Source organism: Emydura macquarii, unplaced genomic scaffold (genome assembly GCF_026122565.2).
Source record: "Emydura macquarii macquarii isolate MOO-44397 ecotype Brisbane River unplaced genomic scaffold, CSIRO-AGI_Emac_v2 contig_587, whole genome shotgun sequence".
In the NCBI taxonomy this organism is placed as follows: domain Eukaryota; kingdom Metazoa; phylum Chordata; order Testudines; family Chelidae; genus Emydura; species Emydura macquarii.
Window position 1 is genome coordinate 7,079,566 of NW_027130724.1, and position 22,028 is coordinate 7,101,593.

At 42.3% G+C, this 22,028-nt stretch overlaps 1 protein-coding gene across 1 annotated transcript in view; it reads left to right on the forward strand.

Annotated features, from left to right (window-relative positions):
• Positions 1-19,889, forward strand: part of TSPAN32 (tetraspanin 32) — a 66,902-nt gene extending 47,013 nt beyond the window's left edge. The window contains exons 9-12 of the mRNA XM_067540603.1: positions 7,339-7,440; positions 9,920-10,012; positions 12,667-12,750; positions 16,209-19,889. Coding sequence (XP_067396704.1) covers positions 7,339-7,440; positions 9,920-10,012; positions 12,667-12,750; positions 16,209-16,304 — 375 coding nt within the window. The 3' untranslated portion in view covers positions 16,305-19,889. The remainder of the gene's footprint in view (positions 1-7,338; positions 7,441-9,919; positions 10,013-12,666; positions 12,751-16,208) is intronic.
• Positions 19,890-22,028: the final 2,139 nt, after the last annotated feature.

The following is a 22,028-nucleotide window of genomic DNA, read 5'->3' on the forward strand; positions in this document are numbered from 1 at the left end:
AGCACTTCATGCTTTATCACAGCAACTTCTCATTCCCAGCCAGAGGGGTGTCAGAAGGGGCCATTATAAAGCCAAATAGAATTCCTTTTAGGTCAGCTTTAAGGTGACTTTGCAGTTACATTTGTTAGGATTTTTTGGTAATGTTTGGCAGAGATCACATCCCTCATTCTTCAGGGCACATTCTAAATCCTGAGGGGATTAGGAAGAAATTTTCCCTATGGGCAAGTTATTCCATAACTGCCACTACAGTTTCTTATCTCTTTCTTCAAAGCATCTGGTATTGAGCACTGTCAGAGACATGATACTTGACTAGATGGACCACTGGTCCGATCTGGCAACCTCAATTTCTGTGGTTTGGAATCCATTTGGCTAATCTTGACCAGCATCACAGCTATTCCTTGGATGGAATCTCACATTCATTCGAAAGATCTGCAAACTATTCCACATGGGCGGGGACACAGAGCTTCACAGAAGCCACTGGGACTTTGGGCAGGGCTCAGGAACCTTCCAGCGTGGTGATTGGGCCTGAAACATAATGCACCTTTCATCTATCTGCTACCTAGTGCTGTATATTTTAGCCACACCCTTTGTTATGTCACTGCCATCTAATGGGCATAGAAGGTGGGGAGGGGATATGTTAAGTAACAGTTAAAAATCTTGTGCTATGCAAAGTCTGTTTGCACTTAGTGGAAGGCAAGGAAAGTATGTGAGAGTACGAGCCAGGTGTGATTTGCTGCATGTTTAATTCCAAGTAATGTTCTTCAGCAGCACCATTCAGAAAATGGAGCTGTATCTCTCAGCTGAAAAGCATGTAGGTAAATATAATACCGAAGTTGGCATCTGCTTAAGCACTTAGGATAGTTACGTTGTATCTCACCCCCTGGAGGAGCAGTGTGCATTTATTTATTTTGGGAGGAGGGGGCGTGGGGAGACTACAACGGAGGTGGCGCAGAGGGCAAAAGGTAAACAGTTAAATTGGCTGCTGCTTATTTTCCTGCAGAAGGTTGAATAGTTGTGTGCAGGAACCTGGTGGAAAAAATAATTTATAGTTATAGGAGAGAAAGGTAGGAATAAAAGAAGGTGAGTTGGAGGCCTTCTTTAAAGGGATGCGTCTGTGACAGTCCAAAAACAATTGTTGGAGATTGAATGCCATCCCCTTTGTGGTCCTATTAGTGGTGGCATACGCCAAAAGGGTTTTTTAAAAAAATTATGTAATGTTTCTCACCCTTTGTTTTTGATAACGGAACCAGTGGATCGCCTCGTCTTCCTATCAGCTGGCTCCAGTGACTGCAGGGCAGCCTGGGTAAAATGACACCTTATTGATTCTGTAGCCTTTCACATCGGACCTTAAAGCCCATTTTGGATTGTGTTGCTGACCAGATTGCTGCTGCTGCTAACTGCTGTTGAGGAGAGCTAAAGGGATGGGCAGCAATTGACAGGCTATTAATAGAATAGAAAACTGCACCAAGATATTCAAAACTCTAAAGCAAAAACCTGTTCTCATCAATGGGAGAGGAGGTGAGCTCTTCAGAAGCAACCAAGAGCCTTCTCCGTGGCCCACTGAAGTCAGTAGGAGTCATTCTGGTGACTTCAATGGGCTTTGAATGAGGCTCTTAGAGCAGTCCTCCTTTTCCTCTTTCTTCAGCTGGGCTTTCCAGTTCCTTGCTTCTACCCCAGCAACGCTTCTTCTTCTTGTCCATCTCCTCTCTCGTTTCTTGGCCCCAGCTCACTGTCTCTTATTACTTCCTTTCTCTCCCGCATCATTCTGCCTTCTCGTTCCCTGCTTCTTGTCTCTCATCACTCTCTGCTCCTGATTCCCATCCCTGCCTTCTTCTCACCCTCCCAGGCCCTGCTTTTGGAGGATCTTTGTTTGCCTGCTCTACATGTGTGCACAAAAGCCTGGAAGAAAGATTCCTTAAATAGAGTACCCTTATTTCTTTTCCTTCAGCGTTATTGGTGTAAACTAGTTGCTTACACTCCACCAACAGACTCCTAATACCCTGTCCACTCAGGACATTAGGAGTTTTTTTCCATTGACTTAAATGGGAGCAGGATCAAGCCCTTCAATCAACATTTTCAGTACTGATTTGCCTAATCTAGATGCCTAGATATATGCATAGATGAAGAATGTGGTAATTTTCAAGACTACACGTATAAAAAATTCCCTTTGTGATTCCATGCAGTGGACAATTAAGTGCACTAGTGATGCTGTATATAAAAACCTAGGACTGAATACACATAAAGCCTTCCAAAGAGAAGAGAGATTATGGCTGGGGTCAATCAGATAAGGCTCCCTGATCCTCTGGGCCAGTCTACACTCAGCCTCATCGTGAGTTAAGACCGTCCCCAGGCTGCTCTGACTTACTGCAGATGAGGACAAACACTACCACACCCCTGGCCCTGCAGCTGTGTTTTGACATGTCCCCTGGAGTGGGGAAGGGGTAGTGCTCATTGGCGAAGGAGTCAGCTCTACTACCTTCATGTCAGAGAGGAGTCCCCTGGGGAATTCTTTGCTGGCCAGTTAACTGAGATTCTGGCCTGTTATCTGCTGTCCATAAACAAGGAAACTTCTGTTTAGCTGTACTACTGCTGTAGTTTATAAACAAGTCTGCTCTCGGAGGTGGAGCAGGGACTTTCCAATGAGCTTGAAGCTATAATTCTTATGTGGGTCTCAGGAGGCAGCAGAGTCCTGGAAATAGCAGAAGGGTCTTTACTGAGATTCTTCTTCTTTGTTTTTTTAAAGCACTGTCAGAAACATTGGTGGTCTTTCAGTCAGATGGCCTCACTATTAATTAGGGCTTTGCTTGAATGATCAAGATCCATTATGCAAGATTCTCATCATGACCTATCATGCATGACAATAGTAATTTCTGTCATTTCTGACTCTCCGGGTTTATTAGCGTGAAAGACAATAAGTGCACTGCTACAGTGCTCCCATTGTTTACTTCTGTCTTCACTAACTCCTATTTAAATTCCCTACCATCCTTCCCACTGAGTTCTGTTATGTTTTCAACCTAATTAGATCATAAACTCCACAGAGCAGGGACTTTACTTTTTTAATGTTTTCAAGATTCTAAAGTGTCATGAACACAAATGGCTCTATAGCTTAAAAACCAAAAAAAGATAAAAGATTGAGTCGAATTAAATTGTAAAAACCATTCACTTACTCAGATTATGAAGGATTAGAGTTGTTATCCAATTATGACTTGAAAATGCAGTAAAACAGATAAACATGCAGGTTAAAAACCGATGCTAAAGACAACCAGGGGCTTGGAGTGAGCATTTCTTTTGAGGTCACTCTGAATGAATAATCTCAGTTGTGGCATATCAAAGACCCCCCAAAAAGTAATTGCTTCCATAACACTGCCTTGCCAGGACTTTTCTGAAGAAATAGAAATAAGTGTAAGATCACTTTTTTCAAGAAAATGGTCATTCAATTGATAATAAAACTTCCTGTACCTGTCCTCAAATTTCAGTTTTGCTAATAGTTTACTTAGTAAACAATCTTTGCTGAATGCTTTAGCTAAAGTTAGGCTCGGGCCTTGCTTGGTGCTTTTCTAAACGCATTAACTTTCCAATAAACCTTCAGTTGACTTGCTTAGTTTGCCTAAGCACTGTTGATGTTCAGAGGCAGTTTCCCTTGGCAATCTTTGGCATGAACAGGGGAAGGTAAACCAAGAAGGTAGACCGTGTAGTCTAAAGCATATATTCCAAATGTACCTAAAGATAAAATCCTCCTTTATAACTAATTTAACACTGTGAAGGTGCAATTTCTGATTTAGAGAAGGTAAATAATAGGTAGGGGTGTGATTTACTCTCTAGATGAGACCAAGAACTTGAACTTTAAAATTTCTAGTCAGAGTAAAAGCCCAGTTGTATTTAAACATATTGCTCACTGAGACAGCCTGATCAGACATGTGGGACAAAGGGATGGGAGGGAATCTGGAGGGTAGCAAACATCCAATCTTGAGCTCACTTAAACTGGAATTTGGTTTGTTCTATGTGAGAAACACTGCACAAATAACTTTGATGTAGTTGACTGCACCTCACTCAGTAGTAGTCTTCCAGTCTGCTGACATGTCTAAGCAGGATCTAATTAGAAGTGTTTCATCCAGCAATACAACTGGAAACAAGAAGAAGAGTAGTTTCTCTGGCTCCGGCTTAGAAATAAAATTGTGTACTTCAGGGTGCTTGGAGAAAACTTAATTTAAAAAAAAAAGTTACATCTCAAAGCATTCAAACTGGAGATTTTCTTTAAAATTTAAACCCATTTAATCAGCAGTGATTGGGAGGGACAGTCTCAATCTGAATCAGAGCTTCTTTCAGAAACACTGCTCCAACAATAGCACACACCATGGTTCTCACTCTTTACAGAACAGTCTCAGACTGTGCAGAAAGTCTCAATAACATGAACCTCTTTGCAGTTAGCAATCTAGAAAGTGATCTGACCCCACTTACGTTGATGTGTGCGCTTTTTGAAGCCTTTAGAATAAAAGCTGATATAAATTCATCCCAGGGACCTCTTGTCCAAATTGATCAATCCATTTTGTCATAGCCCTGTCTGTGTTAAGGTGCTTAGCACATCTGTGATTTTTCTTTAAGCACATTACTAACAATATTAACATCACCACTGAAACAGGACCTTAAAAGGCATCCTGTTTGCTGAACTGTGAGCGACTATCCTGACTTCTCAACACCTGGAGTCAGAAACTCAAGGAGGCTAATCAGTAAGTTTGAGATAATGGACGAATTATTGCCCTTCATTGCAACTGTGCAACTACCATGAATCCAGGGGTCAAGAGAAAACAGTGCAATGGAGATGAAGCAGACTAGTTCTCTAACATCCATTGCCCCTTACTTGAGAAAAATCCAGCGGTGAAGCTCTGGCCCCATTTACATCAGTAAAGCTCTCATTGACGGTCATGGGTATGGAATTTCAGTGTGGTGTCTCAATCTCACATTTTCTTTGAGTTGCATTTTATTTTTTTGTTCTTACACTACGCCTTCCTTAGAAGACGTGAAGAGGGGACGTTTCCTATCTAGAAGTTTGCATCCCATTTTGAGCTGGATAGGAACGGCAATACAGGACTAATATTTTTCAATGCTCAACTGCACAACCAATTACAAACAAATTTTCCAACTAAAGGAGGAAGTGATTCACAGTGATTCATACCCCCTTATCCAGTAATGGTGTAGTCTGCAGCTAAACGGGCTCCTGTCCTAACACAGCTTCTTTTTGTTGGTGTTTTATATACTGCCTCCGATGCACACTATGACACGGTGCTTTAGAGGAAGAATGAATCCGCTCTCTATGCAGCTGTGACCATCATGTACCAGCCAACATGGCAGCAGCTGTACAATGTGTTCAGTAGCAAACAGCTATGAACATCTGTACTGCTGCACTTATTCTATGTTAGGATTGTTTGCATGCGGCGTGAGTGCGTGACATTCTGAAAGGGAGTCTCGGGGTAAAGTTCATAGCCAATACAGAATGTGTATAAATGTTCAGCCAATGAGACTGTTGAACTGCCTGCGTAATGCCACTCTTTTCTAAAATAACTATGGTATGGTCACACATTGTTCTATTGTCATCTGAGGTGTAGTGAGGGCTGGGGAGTTCTTTAATGACCTGTGCAATTTAAGCATCGGTTGATGCTGTCTCATCTCACTGATGGTGTAGGATACACTGACTCATCATTAAGGTAAACCACTAGCAACTTTAGAATGTGATCCAAAGTTCATTTAAGTTAATAAGAGTCTTTCCACTGACTTTAATGGGTTTTGGATGAAGCAATGACTGACTACATCCACCTAAGCTAGAAACCTCAGCACTAACTAAACTTCCCAAAATATCTTGTCCAAATATTTACTAGACCTTAATATTAACCTTCTGGGTTTTTCAGAAGTTCCCTGGCTTGTTTGTTCCAAAATCCTAGTCAGTAACATGAAGAGGATCTTTCCAGGACCCTTAGGCCAAGATTTTCAAAAAATAGGAACCTAAAGTAGACTTTCAGTAAGTGTTAGGTATCCACATCATTTAGTCCTTTTGAAAATCCCACTTTTAAAAGTCTCATTGTGATTCCTTTTTGGAAAATCTTGGCCTAAGGTATTAAATACTTAATTTACTAAACTATTAACAAGTATTAAATAGCATGATTATTGTGTATAATACAAATTACATATACAGCACCATAAACCTGCACAGGACTATGCAAATATAGTCAAACACATTCCCTGTGCCAAAAATATAGTCCATAGGGATGTGCTTCAGCAGGGTGGTCAATGTACAGGTTTACAAAAATAAGAGGTCATCTCCATCCCAGACCAGCTCTATATCTATGTGTAACACTTGGATTGGGAAAGTTCAGAAAAAGTTAACACACTTTTGGCATGAGAAGCAGATTGTTTTATAAAGCTCTTCATTCTCCTCTCATTCACTTCTTTAGCTCTTCCAGAAGCGTAAGACCTTAATAGAGTGGGTCAGGAAATGAATGGGAGGCTTGGGTTTATGACAAGATTTTTGTTTTAAAACATCTGTCTTATGAAAAATTTACTGTTTTTGTTGAGACTATCTGTTTTGTTGAAAGGCCACTAAATTTAGGGAGCAGTGAATGTAGATTTAGCCCTAAGTGACTTGTCCAAGGTCACACAAGAAGTTTGTGTCAGAGGAAAGAAGTGAATCCAGGTTTCTGGCTTGTGCCTGAACCACTGGGTCATCCTTCTTCTCTGGATTACATGGTGGTAAGTTAGGCAGTTTTGCCCAAACAAAACAGCTTAGAGTTGGTCAAAAATTGTGAACATTTTTCAAAATGTTTTGGGAAATAATTTTGTCAAAAGATTTGGGGTACTGCTAGAGCTAGTCAAATACTTCAAGTATAAGAACGTTGGTGTACGAAAACAAAAAGGCCTTTGTTCATATAGTTTAGTGGGGTCATGGAAAAGGGAATGTAAGACTAAATATTCAGCACAATATCTGTGTTCCATTTTAGTCATGTAACTAAAATGAATTGTAATGTAAACTGAGCAGGTAATGTCCCATATATTATGTTGAAAAGTTACCTCTTAGTACTAATCCCAGACACAACTGCAATGGTTTCCATGGAAGGTGTTCAAAAATGTCCTCCCTAGAATTGTAGCAATAATCCACTCCTGGTAAAACAAAAAATGCAGTTCAAATTATTCTTGTCTATATTTGAACGTCATTAATAGATCTGAGGTAGCCCTCTTCCTAGCTGGCTTTATTAGCTAACCCACTTTGCCTGGGAGATTTCCTGTGTTTGTAGAGTGCTAGCACAATGGAGAGTGACTTGTGTGGTCAAACCCCTGTCTTCTTTGTAGGTGGAAACTGCCATGATGGATGTGTATGATTCTGTCTATGAGGAAGTGAGGAGGAACTTGTCCAGCTTCAGGAGGCAGGAACTAGCTACCATCCATGAAACAGTAAGTTGCTTCCAGTCTTGGCCTATCCAGACTCAGGAGATCTTGCTCCAGGCTGTCTTTACATTGGCTTCAGTTAGCTTTGGATCAAGCCTATATTATTTTATTGTCAGGACTTCACAAACATCACTGTTTTTTGTTGGGTTTTTTTAGATCAGAGCACTCTTGATCAGTGTTTCTGCTGCCACTTCTGCTATGGTCTTTGCACTTGGCATTGCCAGGTTTGTCTGGCTGAATTAGTAGCAGGATGAAAGGATTAGTAGGACTTTCATAGGGCTATAGATAATGATGTATTACAAATATTATGTTTCCAACCATCATGTAGTGATGACCCTCACCCCCCAGCTCTCAGAGGAGAGACTCAGATTTCTGAGCATCATTCTTGCTCAAATACCAAGAGGCACAACTTCAGCGATATGGCCAGCTGAAGGTAAATTTCCCATGTGGAAGCATCAGGGCCAAATGTCTGGGTTTGTTTTTTGTTGCAAAGTTGTAAGCCACTAACGTGGCAAAGCCAGCTGCGCAGTTGTGAGGAATCCCCACCTTGCCGTGCAGCCCGTAGGTATTAAGGAGAGCTATCACCCCAGTTCGGTGGTGCAGTAGGCTAGATTAATGTGACTGTACTGAGCCTGGGGGTTGCGTCACTTAGTGCGTGTGAGATGAGATGACACAGTGGTAGAGAGAATGTTTCCTGTGGAGAGAAACATAGGAGTCGTCTATAGACAGCTGAGTAAAGGAAATGCCATTCCCTTGCACAGCAAGATCTGATTGGATAGTGTGCTAATGTCATGCTGTGGGACTAGAGGGGAAGGTCAACATTGCTCATTTGTTTCTGGTCTCCTCCCTGATTTCTATCCTGATTTCTCAGCACTAATAAGTGCTCGTCTGCAGTTACTTCCATCTGGGCTCCTCAAAGCAATACAATAATTATATAGACAATAAATACGGACAATAATTATAACCCTCACAACATCCCTGTGAGGCAAGGGGAAGTATTAACATCCCCATTTTACAGATGGAGGAACCGGAGATACAGAGAGGTTCAGTAATTTGCCCAAAGTCATCTTGGAAATGAGAGCCAGTCACAGACCCCATCGCTTCAGATTTCTAGTCTTAGGTTCTAACCACTAGAGAAGGCTTCCTCTTTTCTTACTAGCAAATCATCACTGCGACACCTAGGGGATGACTGAGCTACATGCACAGGCTGTGCGTGGGTGACTCTCCCTGCAGTGTTGATTGGGTGCAGTCAGCATTTGGCCCGAGCATATTAAAGATCAGGGGCGACCGTCTGGGAGAAGCCCTGGGGCCAAATAAGTGGTTTGATATTAGCCAAATTAGGGGTAGGCTGCAAGAGGACTTTGGCAGTAGGGAGGAGTTAGGATGGAGGAGCTTGTGCTGGAGTCGGCTGGGTACCGAGAGCTGGTTTGGATCAGATGAAGGTGGGAGAGTTTGAGTTGGGGCATTGATAGGGTTTTAGACATTGGAATTGGGGGTGGAAGCTTAGGGTACATCTACCTTCCCACCTCGTCTACCTCACACCAATTGAAAGAAGAGGGAACACATCAGCGATTCCAGAACCCCACGCCGCAGGGCCAACAGCTGGTCATCTGGATCATTAAGCAGGATTGTTCTGTTTTGAGCCGTCTGGTAAAGTGTGAAAATGCACTGTCTTTTATTTCTCTTTGACTTTCCCCGGTGAAGGGGCACAGCTAGCCATGTCTGTGCCAATACCAGGCAGGTCATGAACTTCCATTAAAGCGCATCCTAGAGAATAGTCTGTTAACTAGCACTGTTCACCTGGCATAGTCACAGACAACTCCAGTATGGGATTTCTGAACCTTCTTAAAACAAACTCCCTCATTGTTTTATCCTCCCTAGTGATTGCCAGCTCCTGAGGATCCTGATGTACTGGTAACGAAGACTAATGCTTTCAAAAGTGGCCACTGATTTTAGGTACCCATCAACAAACATCCTGGGCCCAGTTTCCAGAAGGGCTGAAGACCTGCAGCTCCCGTTTGTGGCTTTGTATAGAGTTGTGGGTGCTTGGCATTACTGAAAATCAGCCCCAAAGTATCTGTTGTTGGGCACTCAAAAGCAGTAACAAGTTTTGAAAATTTGAGTCCAGAGAGACAGATGAGGAGCAGAGGGAATTGCAGGTTACCCTATAGCTCTGTGAATGGAGAATTTAGGGCCTAATGCAAATCTGACTGTAATCAATAGAACGACTCCCACAGATTTCAATGGGGTTTGGATCAGGCCCTAAGACATTTAATGTCTCATCTTAACTGCTACAAGGATACATTTATTCATAACTCTCCCTTGCAGCCATAGAGTCATGAAATCCTGGCCCAGAAGAAGGAAGATCAAGAAAAATGGTTATCTCCCCTTGATGCAACTCATCCTACAGCAGTCTGCCAGAGAGAAGGTTGGTAAGAGAAGAGGAACCCAGACAGTGATGAAGTTTTTGTTTCTTCTGTTTCAGTTCCTGTGCTGTGGAAAACAGTCACCCTTTGGAGAAACAGGAGGAATTGAAAATGAGACATGTCCATCAGAACCTATGGGCACAGCCAGAGACGTAAGGAAATAATTCAGGAACCATTTGTACTGTCAGATGTCAAGAATGACCCATTAGCTTTTTCGCAGTTAGTTAAACTAGCTGAACTGACCTAATAAAAAGCATCTTTTGTCCCACTCTAGACAAGACCTAAATGACTACATGTGGTGCAGAGCAGCAGTGAATTAAGGCCTCACTCTTTACCTTGGTCAGCATTTTCAACCCCAATCCAGCACCACAACTACTGAGGAAACCATGTTGTTTCCTTCCCTCAGGATAACTGGATTGACTGGCCTAGATCATTAACTTGAGACTTTCGTCTAAACCGAAACCCATAGCCCTTTGGGTCAGTGCAGCAGCAGGGCTGACCATTATTCCCAAACCCTTTCCAGGGAGCTACTGACAAGAGCTTCTTTCATCTTGTCTGGTCTCTGGACTCCCAGCTCAAAGCTAGTTTCCCCCTCACTCTCACCAGCTGCCTCTGTTTTTATTGCACCACTGACCATGTCTATGGAACTTTCTGAGCCATATGTTTCCCTTGCATTTTTTTCCCTACTGTTGAAGGGAGACTCCAGGTGGGATGAGAGAAATGGTGACCTTTTGGGGGATAAAATGAGGGAGGATTACCAACCATTGCCCTTACTATCATGCCTATTCCTACTTACTGGCTGCCGAGAGCCACCTCCCCCGTTGTATCCAGTAGAAGAAGGGTTTTGATTTTGATTTTTTTTTTTAAATCAGAAATAGAAACTGGTGTCTTGCTGCCTGAAAAACAGCAGCTAGGAGAAACTGCAGTGGATCAGTGGTTCCCTGAGCCAGAGATACAATTCTGTAGCTGTTCCCTAGCCCACTTTTACATTTGCAGCCCTAGTGAGCCTTGAAGACACTTGATTTCTTTAATTTGTCATTTCTCGGAAGCTTCTTTTTCTGTCTCTGACTGTGCAGTGGATATGTGATGTCACCCTTCTGTGTGGTCAGATGCCCATCAGTCCAATCAGACATTTCTATTTGAAGTTAAATTATGAAGAGTGAGAGACACTTTGCTTGCTGATAGCAGCAAGCTGAACATGAAGATTTCATATGTAAATTACACATATTTCCCATTAGAGAAGTACTAAGAATTCACTGGGAAATACCCTAGCTTCTAGGAACCCAGAAACCTGGGTTTTTTTTTTATGAGTTTTTTTTTTTTTGGTTGCTTTGAAGGGCATAAACCACATTTCAGTTAACTCTTCAGTTTTTTGAGAATACAAATAAGCAGAACCATACCAGGTGATCTCTACCATGAAACTGTAACTTGGATTTTTCTCAGTAGATTTGCCTGAGCTGTGTAATTTTTGTTTCTGTTTGACCAGCAGTACTAATTAAAGTTGCCATCTTCATATGTATATTTGTCCTCGGAGACAAAATGATTGTGTTGCTATGGTTATGCAAAGACATCATGTATTAATGTAATATCATAACAACACTGACGCAATATCACATCACAACACTTAGTGTATAAATTCAGTACTTTTTAATTATCCTGCATGTCAGTTTGCAGGACAGGGGACAAATTCTGGGGATTCAGAGTATCCTGCGATAGCACCCTTTCTGGTATATCTGCCTTTTGAAAACTGAATTCTGATTTGTAATTTACAGAACAGGCTGCAACTGAGACTAAAACAGCTATAGGAAAGGAAGTGAGAGGAAGGAATTTGGCTGTTATATGGTGGTGGAGGAGCAGGATGCTTACATACCTATTTATGCTTTGAATTCCCTCCTGCTGATAGTAAAGGGAGTGATGCATTCTGTAGACTGTATGGGAATGAAGGAATTGATCTTTTGTCCTAGCATCTGCTGCTCATCTTATCTTTGGGTTCCATTCTGCAAGGTTCTGAGTATGCTGGCCTGATCCGGCAAAGCATTTAAGTAAGTGCTTAACCTTAAGCATATGAATAGTCTCTCACACACTCTCAGACTTCAGTGGGACTGTTAATATGCTTAAAATTAAGCACCAGCGTAAGTGCTTTTGCTAGTTCCAGCCAGAGCGCTCAGCATCTTGCAGGATCGAGCCCTTTACTAGCATAGCATAGCAGATGTAAACCACAGCATGTCAGAAGACCTGATACAACATTATGGTGCATTTCACATGCCTTCATTCCCACTTCCTTTTCCTTTCCCCCTTTTCAAAAATTAATGTGTATGTGTGTGTGAGTGTGAGTGAGATTCCAAAAATATTACTAAAATGACAGATATACTATAGGTAAGTCACTGTGGGGAGCACAGAAAGAGCAACAGAACAAAGGAGCCAGAGACCCCATTCACCACCAAATCAATTAGCAAAGTGCCAAGATTCCATGTCTCAAAGTATAACACAATCTGCAACAATGCACTAGTGCCAGAATTCACGCTGCATACAGAGACAGGTAAAGTCAAGGAGGAGGATTTGCACTATTGCTGCAGCTCTCTCTGCTGGCTGAGGAGGAGGAAAGCAGGATAGAGAAAATGTAATTCTGATTCCTGTTCAGACAGAGGCTATGTCTATGATACAGGGCCTGTGAAAGACAGGGCTTGGAAGCTGCTGTGGGGGATGGTGTCAGGCAGAGAGAGATGGGGAAGCCTCTGCAGGGATAAAAGAGGTGAATCCCCCCAAGCTGTCACTGTGCTTTCATAGAATTTCTCTCTCATTTCAGGATTGCCTCCAAGAGATCCAAAGGTTCCTAAAAAAACACATGGGCTTCATCTCCACACTACTGATCATCACAGTCTGCTTCATGGTAGCTACGTTTGTTCCTTTAGTCCACTCATTTTCTGAACAAGCTGAGGCATGGACAGTTTGGTGGCTCAGGAGGGCAGGTCACATCCAAAAGCTTGTGTTCAGGAGACGGGTTTTTGGATCTGGCTTTGATGAGCCGACAGCATGGAGTTCAGTAGCAAAGGAAATAACCTTGATGACGTGATTCTCCACAGAGACTAGGGGAGGAGCTATCATGTCTCATGGGGTAGATGCCAACAGGGCTTCTAGGGAGCCTGAGGGATCACAGCCAGTTCTCTGCTGGAACAGGCAGGCTAAATCCCTGCCAGCCATAGGTTCTGTGCTGAGCTTGGAGAATAGGCAGGGAAATTGGCATTGTCAGAATTTGAATCCCATTGTCAAGGGTGTGTAGTGTAAGTATTTTGTCCTGTGGCTGAGGGTGTGCGATGTTCTAACCACCATGTGATCTAACATTACTTTGTGTTGTTTAGGGCTGGTCACAGTGTTGTCATCAAACACTTTTTTGACCAAAAATATATTTTCAGTCAAAGGAAACATTTTCCCAGAAAATGTTCATCTTGGTCAAAAATTTCCAGTGTTTTGGAGAAAAACTAAAATTTGTTTTGGTAAAAATTTGATTTCTTTGAAAACTTTTATTAAAACCCTGATACTTTTACCCAACATTTTTTTTATTTTTTAAACTGACAGATTTTGGTTGTTTTTAAAAACTAAATTGAAAAATCATCATGGGAAATGTCTTTACAAATTAAAAACCTCCCAAAATTAAATTTCCTACCAAAAAAAAAAACAAAAACTGGCAGTTGGAACCAGCTGTAATGTTACTGTTAGATATGCAAGACAGCAACTTCCTGCAGGGAGAAGTTTTGGAAGCTAGGCCTGTGATACACAGGAGGTCAGCTGGCTCTCAGCTGAGGCTGTGAGGCCAGGTACCAAGTAATAACTTGAAGACCACCTAAAATCATAGAATCATAAGATTAGATTTGGAAGGGACCTCAGGAGGTCATCTAGTCCAACCCCCTGCTCAAAGCAGGACCAACCCCAACTATATCATCCCAGATAGGGCTTTGTGAAGCCGCACCTTAAAAACCTCTAAGGTTGGAGATTCCACCAACTCCCTAGGTAACCTATTCCAGTGCTTCACCACCCTCCTAGTGAAAAACTTTTTTTTAATATCCAACCTAGACCTCCCCAACTGCAACTTGAGACCGTTGCTTCTAGTTCTGTCATCTACTACCACTGAGAACAGCTTAGCTACATCCTCCCTGGAACCCCCTTTCAGGTAGTTAAAGGCTGCTATCAAATCCCCCCTCATTCTTCTCTTCTGCAGAGTAAACTAGCCTAATTCCCTCAGCCTCTCCTCATAAGTCATGTGCTCCAGCCTCCTAATCATTTTTGTTGCCCCCCGCTGGATTCTTTCCAATTTGTCCACATCCTTTCTGTAGTGGAGGAGGGGCCCAAAACTGGACACAATACTCCAAATGTGGTCTCACCAGTGCCAAATAGAGGGGAATAATTGCTTCCTTCTATCTGCTGCCAATGCTCCTACTAATGCAGCCCAATATTCTATTTGCCTTCTTGGCAATAAGGACACACTGTTGACTCATATCCAGCTTCTTATCCACTGTAACCCCCAGGTCCTTTTCTGCAGAACTGCTGCCTAGCTAGTCGGTCCCCAGTCTGTAGCAGTGTATGGGATTCTTCCGTCCTAAGTGCAGGACTCTGCACTTCTCCTTGTTGAACCTCATCAGATTTCTTTTGGCCCAATCCTCCAATTTGTCTAGGTCACTCTGTATCCTATTCCTACCCTCCAGGGTATCTACCACTCCCTCCAGCTTAGTGTCATCTGCAAATTTACTGAGGGTGCAATCCACCCCATCCTCCAGATCATTAATGAATATGTTTAACAAAACGGACCCTAGGACTGACCCCTGGGGCACTCCACTTGTGACCGGCTGCCAACTAGACATCAAGCTGTGAATCACTACAGTTGAGCCCGATGATCTAGCCTGGTATTAGGTGAGCCAGCAAGTAGCTCTGTTGAGGTGGAGAGCTGCAGAGAGTAAAAAAGGGGCAGCTGAGGACAGAATTCCATTCATGTGACTCTCTGGCAAATGGCCTGTGTAATCCTGTGGGGAACAGGCTAGGAAGGAGAAGGAAGCAGAGAGACGTGTCTTGACCTCCACGCAGTCTGTGAAGTGTAATCCTGAAGGGAGTAGATGGACCCCTGAAGACCCCAGGTCAGGAGAAAAGACATAATCGGTGTGCTGAAGAGTTTTGCTTTGAAATAACTCTGAAGTCCTGAAGAAAAAAGGGCAGGAATCCTGTGGCTGGAAAGTGTTATTGGTGCATGGGCCAGTGAGATGATAACCCAACTGCCTTACAGATATACAGGCATGGCGAATCTAGCCAATGGCTGGAGAATGCCACTAATAGACCAAACTTGCCCTAGTGGCTGGTCACCATTTGGCAGACAAAATATATATTAATTTCCTCTACACAAGGGTCCTGCACTTGTAACAAGACATGCCAGAAGAGAGCACAGGCCTTGAGTCCTGTTCCATGCACAGAATATTAAGCTTCACCTGCTGTAATAACTCTCCAGTTGAACTTCAGTTATTGAAGCAAGATTTTTCTGAAACAAGATTTTTCTGACCAGGTGTGTACGCGTAGTTGGGTTTCTACTTGTCACGTGCACCCTTAAATCTACTTTGGCTCACTGTGCAACGCGGAGTTACCATATCTACCTTGTATACATGAGTAGATAGCCCTGGCCTAAACACCTGTTTGTAATACACTCATGGGATTGCCTGGCCCACGAGAATGCTACATGAGAGCAGCCAGGGTCCGCAGAGTCAATTACACCTGCATGCGGACTCCTGCATTGAATATCTGTCTTTTAATAATGATGGACTAAATATTTGCCCTTTTAAAAGTTTAATGATTTGCCCAAAATGTTAAGTCAGTTATTCTCCTCTGAATTGCTGTGTCAGAGGATGGAAGATCAGCAGTGGGTGGAACTCTGATGCTATTGGAAAAAGATGGCACATGTCATTGGGGAGATGTCATAGGAGCAGATGATGGCTGACATGCTGAATTCTGACAAGCTTAGAAAACCCTTCTACTTCAGCCAATGTGAATACAAACATAACCATAAAATTGTAAATCATAAAGGTTAGTGTGCAACATTTATATTTTTAGCTTTTTATCATTATATTAGGAGCAGCCACTAAGCCATCTGGCTTATAATAATTCCATCAAGGATATTTCCTGATGCATAGAATTACATAGGTACAGAAAATTCTACCTCCTATTACTACAATGGTTATGCTGATTCTCAACATAGAAAAGCTCCCCCCATGAAACTATGTATTATTTTCAGTACTGGTGTGTGTGGGTGTGAAGTAACATCCAACAATCAGTCCTGATATTTAATTCTTTGCCTCTTATTCCTTCCCTTAGGTTTATGGGATGATTTTAACTTCATTCCTCTGGTTCTCCATCCACTTCAGCAACAATCTGGACCGGAAAGGCAAATATATTCTGAGAGAGAGATAGAAAAGAGTTGCCCAGAATCCCCAACAGAGCAAGGATTTTCAGCCCTTGAAATGGGAAACCATCTGAAAGTCATCCACAGAGTTCCAGGAGAAGCTGTGGCTAGGTGACTGGAGCTGGGCTTGGCACCTTCATTTTTCACTTTACTGCATTACCTATTTCCTCTGCATCGCCAGCTGACCAGGGAGAACAATCTTTGGGCAGCACAGGAGAGAAAGATGTGATACTTCCTGTAAAATAGAGAGGGAGTGTGATAGGCAGCCAGCTGAGGAATCAGGGCCATGAAGAAGCACAGCAAGGCATGTATAGCGTTGGTGTGAGGTGTGGGTGGTAGCAAGGAACCAGCCCGACCCTCACCCAGAAAACCACCCATTCCAGCTAGCCAAAAAACAAAGCCTGCTCCAGTCACTCCTGCCAGTCCCTGAAAAGAGACAACTAAAACCCCCGTCAATCTGCCAAAACATGCCCCAGCAACAAAGAAACTAAAATACCAGCAAAAAAGAAAAAAAAGTCCAGTTAATACCCCTCAGCCAGGAAAATGTCCCCACTCAGCCATCGCCAAAACACATGCACCATGCCAATCCATCACTCCACAAACCCTGGCAAAGCAACCACTTACATTCAACCACCTTTCCCCACCCCACTCCACACCACCACCAAATAACCAGTTGCCCCTGTGAGAAAGAAGAAAGAAATGCATTAGAGCACACGCTGCATAAGTAACTTAATTTAACTAATATCTACGAAGTTTCCCACAGTCCATTTTAATTCTCTTCCTGAACAAAAGTACAAACTGGAGAACTATTGTAAATTTATAAATGTATTTGCCAAAGTAGAATTTAAAAAGCAAATAAGAAATTACAGAAAGTAAAATAAAGATGGTAGATTTATAATATTTAAAAGAATTATTTCAACATGGGATGTTACAATGTATCACAAGATAACTAATCAAATAAATAAACGTATGCTGAGTACTCTGAAAAACCAGGCACTAGTCTTTACAAAGAGGACACCCAAAATTAGTTTACACTTCTAACAATTTTGGTTTTAATCTCTGTGCCTCAGTTAACTCAAGGTCCTATCCGTCTTCTTACACTGACAAACTTTAACTTAAATCAATACTATTCTCACATGACTTTCACTGTGGAACTAATGATCTTTAAATAAAGATCCTTATCAATCAGCCAATATGCTTGTGTGTCAATAGGCTTATGGGACTGCCCATGGCAGTTCAACCAAATCTCTCTACAGAATATAGAAATTTGAACAAGTTACTTATCAAAGTCAATTTGATTCAAAATTGCTTCTCCTCAGTGATACTCATGGCTAAGCTTTTTCCACTATGTACGTACTCAGTATTATAATGCATCAAACCCCACATACATGTCGCAAGGAATAATTTTAAAGCTATTTGTAATTTCTCTGGAAATTCACTAGTACTGTAGGCTCTTTAACCAAATATTCAGAAGTGGCAAAAGTCTTGAGCTTCACTGGACAATTCAAGCATTTTTTCCCCCCTCTCTTAGCTGAGAAGTTGTCAGTTTCTTGTGACCACAAAAAGTGGTCTAGGGCTCCTCCACGTGAAGCTTGGGTGTAAATCTACAGGGCAGTCACCTGCTGTGCCCTAACTGGATGTGTGAACATTGCAGCGGTGCATTAACAGTTTCTGTAGTGTGTTTCAAACAGCTGTAGCTCAAAGCACACTGCAGAACTTTTTGTGCATGGTAGCAGGGTCCACACAGCCAATAAGTGCATGGCAGGCTAATTCCCTGTAGATTTACACCCCAGCTTGCTGTGCACAAAGACCTGGTCTGCACTGAAACGTTACATCGGCACAGCTACTTCAGTGAGAAAAACACACTCCTGATGCACATAGCTGTGCCAACATAACCCCCTGTGTGGATGCAGCTAGTTGATGGAAGAGGGCTTCTATTGATATCGCTGGGGGTGGAAGTGTTCCTACAACTGGAGAAAAACCCCTTCTGCAAGTGTGGGCTGCATCAACATTACGAGGCTATGGTGACATAGTCTGCGTAGTGCTTATGTACCCACAGTCTCTGTGTGGATAAGCACCTAGGCTGATTGCTTTAAGACACTCGTCATCTTTCTGTGCTGAGAGGCATCTTTGCTATACCCAGGCACGGTTTCCTGTTACAAATAATACTATGCCCAGTGTAATGAGTTCTTCTAGCCTCAACATTCTAAATTACTTGTTGATTTAGGGCCAGATTTTTAAAGGTAGTTAGGAGTCTAAAAATGCAGCTAAGCACCTAGTGGGATTTTCAGAAGCGCCTTGGTGCTGAATTTCCATTGATTCCCCATCTTTTGTTTTCCTAAGACGTCAAATGTTAGCAGAGAAAGGATGCTCTCAGGAGCCACCTGATGATAATCCCACTCTTTCAATCTCATCCAGATGTTTCAGTTTCAGCGAGCAGATTGCTGAACAGCTGTTTTGTATAGTTTCTGATGAGCTATGTGGCCTGGCTCCTCTTCTAGGTACAGCTGATGTGAGCCAATGAGCAAGCAAACCTCATTTCTGATGACATTCTGAGACATCCAACCAGACTGAGTTGTTGGCCCTCTGTCATATTTACTTTCATAGTTGCTCACCATTTTTTATGCATCTTGTTTCCAGAACTGAAAGCCCATTAAATAGCTTGTGACATACCAGTTTGCACTGTACATTTTAGGTTATATATTGGCTTGCAACATCCTTTGCCAAAAGTTCTGTTTTTAGTGTGATAATCTTTTAAGACAACTGTTAGTCCAGGATCCAGTCAACAATCTACCTCCGCAAGCTGCTGGTAGGCTCCTCTTGCAATGTATCCTGAGCAGTTTTGCATAGCCCCACATGCTTTCCCATGTTGCAGTTTCTCCATCAGCATATTTAGCAGTCTGCACAGATACCCTCTTCCAAATTCCTGTCTTTATGTAGAGTCTCATCACATTCCTTGACAATTCTGTAGTTGTTTAGTTGTTCATTATGCAGCAATATAAACCTACTTGACCTATTTCTTTGGTTCAACATCTATAATTTTGGTAATAATGAAACAATGAGACAAAACAGCCATCTACATATCTGTATCAATTTTTGGTTATACTGCACACATCAGTGATAAAGTTGGTAAGATCACTTTATATGTTCAATTGTTTCAGGTTTTCTACCACATAAACTGTTTAGCACATTTTGTGGTCATTTAGTCCCTATAACTGTTTGGACAGGGTCACCATAAGGAATTTCACTTCACATTGGCTGTTGAATATGCTACTTGATTGTATCACCTTCTTTAGCATAAAATAACAAGGTATTTGTAACTTTGTTAATGATTGGTTAGACATTTCTTATTGATTACATTTCTAATTTTAAAAGGAAGCATTGTCCTAACTATTTGAAATGTCTTGTGATCACAGGTCCTTTTGGCAAGGAACTTGCTGAAACTGCAAGGGTCAGTTTCAGAATGCTTTAGATTAATTTAATTCTGCAGATGGGGCAAGATCCTTAGCTGAGGATTTGCCCCTTAGCTTGTTTCAATCATCCTGTGATCTCTGATAGGCAATTACAATACTATATTATTGAATTAAACATAAACTGATCTACTGTGTGTGTCACTGTCAAAGCTAATGCTATGGTTATCCCAAAGGCCAGCTGCAAATTCGTATGACTCTTGGCTACTTCAATAGAAATTAATTTCATGGCACAAGGCTGTCTTCCCTCACTCTTTCTGTATGCGCACAAGGCTATTTGGTTGGCTGTGGTGTTTGTATAATGAAGTTCGGCAGTAATTCTTTCAGTGCTAGGAAGATGTATTATCCATATGGATGGCAGTTGCTCTGACATACAAGCATATCCTACCAATGAAGGACAGAGATGTCTGTATCAAGCTTTGAGGAAGGGGAACCTGGCAACCTGCTCAGCTCCTGTTTCTTGTTGCTGCAGTCGTCAGCTTTCCATCACCAATGACCATCTAGGGTTAGATCAGTAACGTGTAGTTTATGAGGAATAAAACAAGCAAAGGAAGGAAGAAAAAACAAGGAAGCATCTAATCTATATATAAAGAACATGATGTTCATATAAGAGAAATACCTAACATTTCACAGAAAGCCTGGAAGGAAGGTTTCTGTGGGTTTTGTTTTTGTTTAACATTAGATATTCAAATCTTGTCTAAGCTGGAAGAGTCGGTGGTGACTGGAGAGCTAGTGAAATTCTGACATCACAAGAAACCAAAGATTTGAGCAAATGTGAGGGGAAGAGCTATTTGATTAGCCTATTTATTTAACAAGCTGGAGTTCATTACTTGTTTAGTCACATCCATTTAACTCCCATGTTGAATGAACACTTGGGTGTAAGGATGCCATTATTAAAGGTTCAGCAACATCCCAAACCCCATCCATTAAAGTAGGAGAACAGATAATGAACATCTGTGAAAGCCCTAAAAGGTCTTCCTATCCACTCAGGAAAGCCCAGTCTGATATTTCTAATGTAAGGGACTGAGGGTGAAATCATTTCAGGCCTTCTTTATCTACCTTGAAAAAACAAAAAGGGCACAAACCCAATGTTTTTTTAAAGTCTTTTACGGGTCATGATCTACATCAGGGGAAACAGGCAAGTATCCAATATGCGTTACATCTGCAACTGCTGTGACACCTATGCTTGGGAGTGGGAGAGGAGAGGTTGTCTGTCTGTCTGTTTGGATTTGCGAGCAGGGGAGAGGGCCGGTTGGCTTTCTTTCTCCTGAAAAGTGCATGTTAAGCTTTTTCATTGTTGTGGTCCTTGTGAGATTGGGAACCTGGAATGCACCCTTTTTACAGCAGGCTTGTGCATCTGGAGTGCAGCTAGTTATTGTTCCAGACAAGAAGTAGACTTGGAGTGCAGACTTGCTTGCAATGAGGTGGCCATTTCTCCCTTCTTTTCTGAGGTTATGACATTCAGCCATGTGTTCACACTGAGCTTTTCCCAAAAATCTACTATAACGAGAACTCTGTTGTAGACACAAATCACACCAACAGCCAGGAACCCCAAAAATGGCATCCCAATGCCCCTCAACTATAACTAATGAATACACCAAAAATACATGTTGGGGTATTCATCACATCCCTGCCCGTGCCAATTGAATGATTTCCCCATTCCCATGTTACCCAGCTTTAAATACCCCACCCCCCCCCACACACACACACTTTGCAGTCATAATCCTCCATACACAGGAGACTGATAGTACCTCCCTTTGCTGCTGCTCTTCATTCAGCCAGTTGGAATTAATGCTGGGCAAAGTTTTTTAAAAAGCAGTATCCTCTAGTGGTTCAAGCAGGTGACTGGGATTCAGGACTCCTGGAGACAGGGTTTCCCCAGGGTGGGGAAACAGAATCTGTCTGCTGTTCTGGCAACACAGAAAGATGTACATGTAAAGGCACTACAAGGGACCAGAGACCTAGTCCTCAGTCCCTAAGCAGCCCTATGTTTTCTCCTTCAGGGGCAAAGGGGGGCTTGGAATGGCACCATAGCAGGACATGCCTGCCCTGCAGCCCATTGGAAGCCTGTGATGGGCTACTGCAAATTACAGCAGCCAGTGACTGTTCTAATTTATGCCAGGGGTTGTTTTGGTCCCCAGAGTAGTCCAAAATCTCGCCCTTCCTCCTCGGCTGGACCTACTGGAGACTGTTTCTGGTCCTGGTCACTATTCATGATTGCCATTGGCTTGCTGGGTGAGCTTGTGATGTAACCACTCTGTG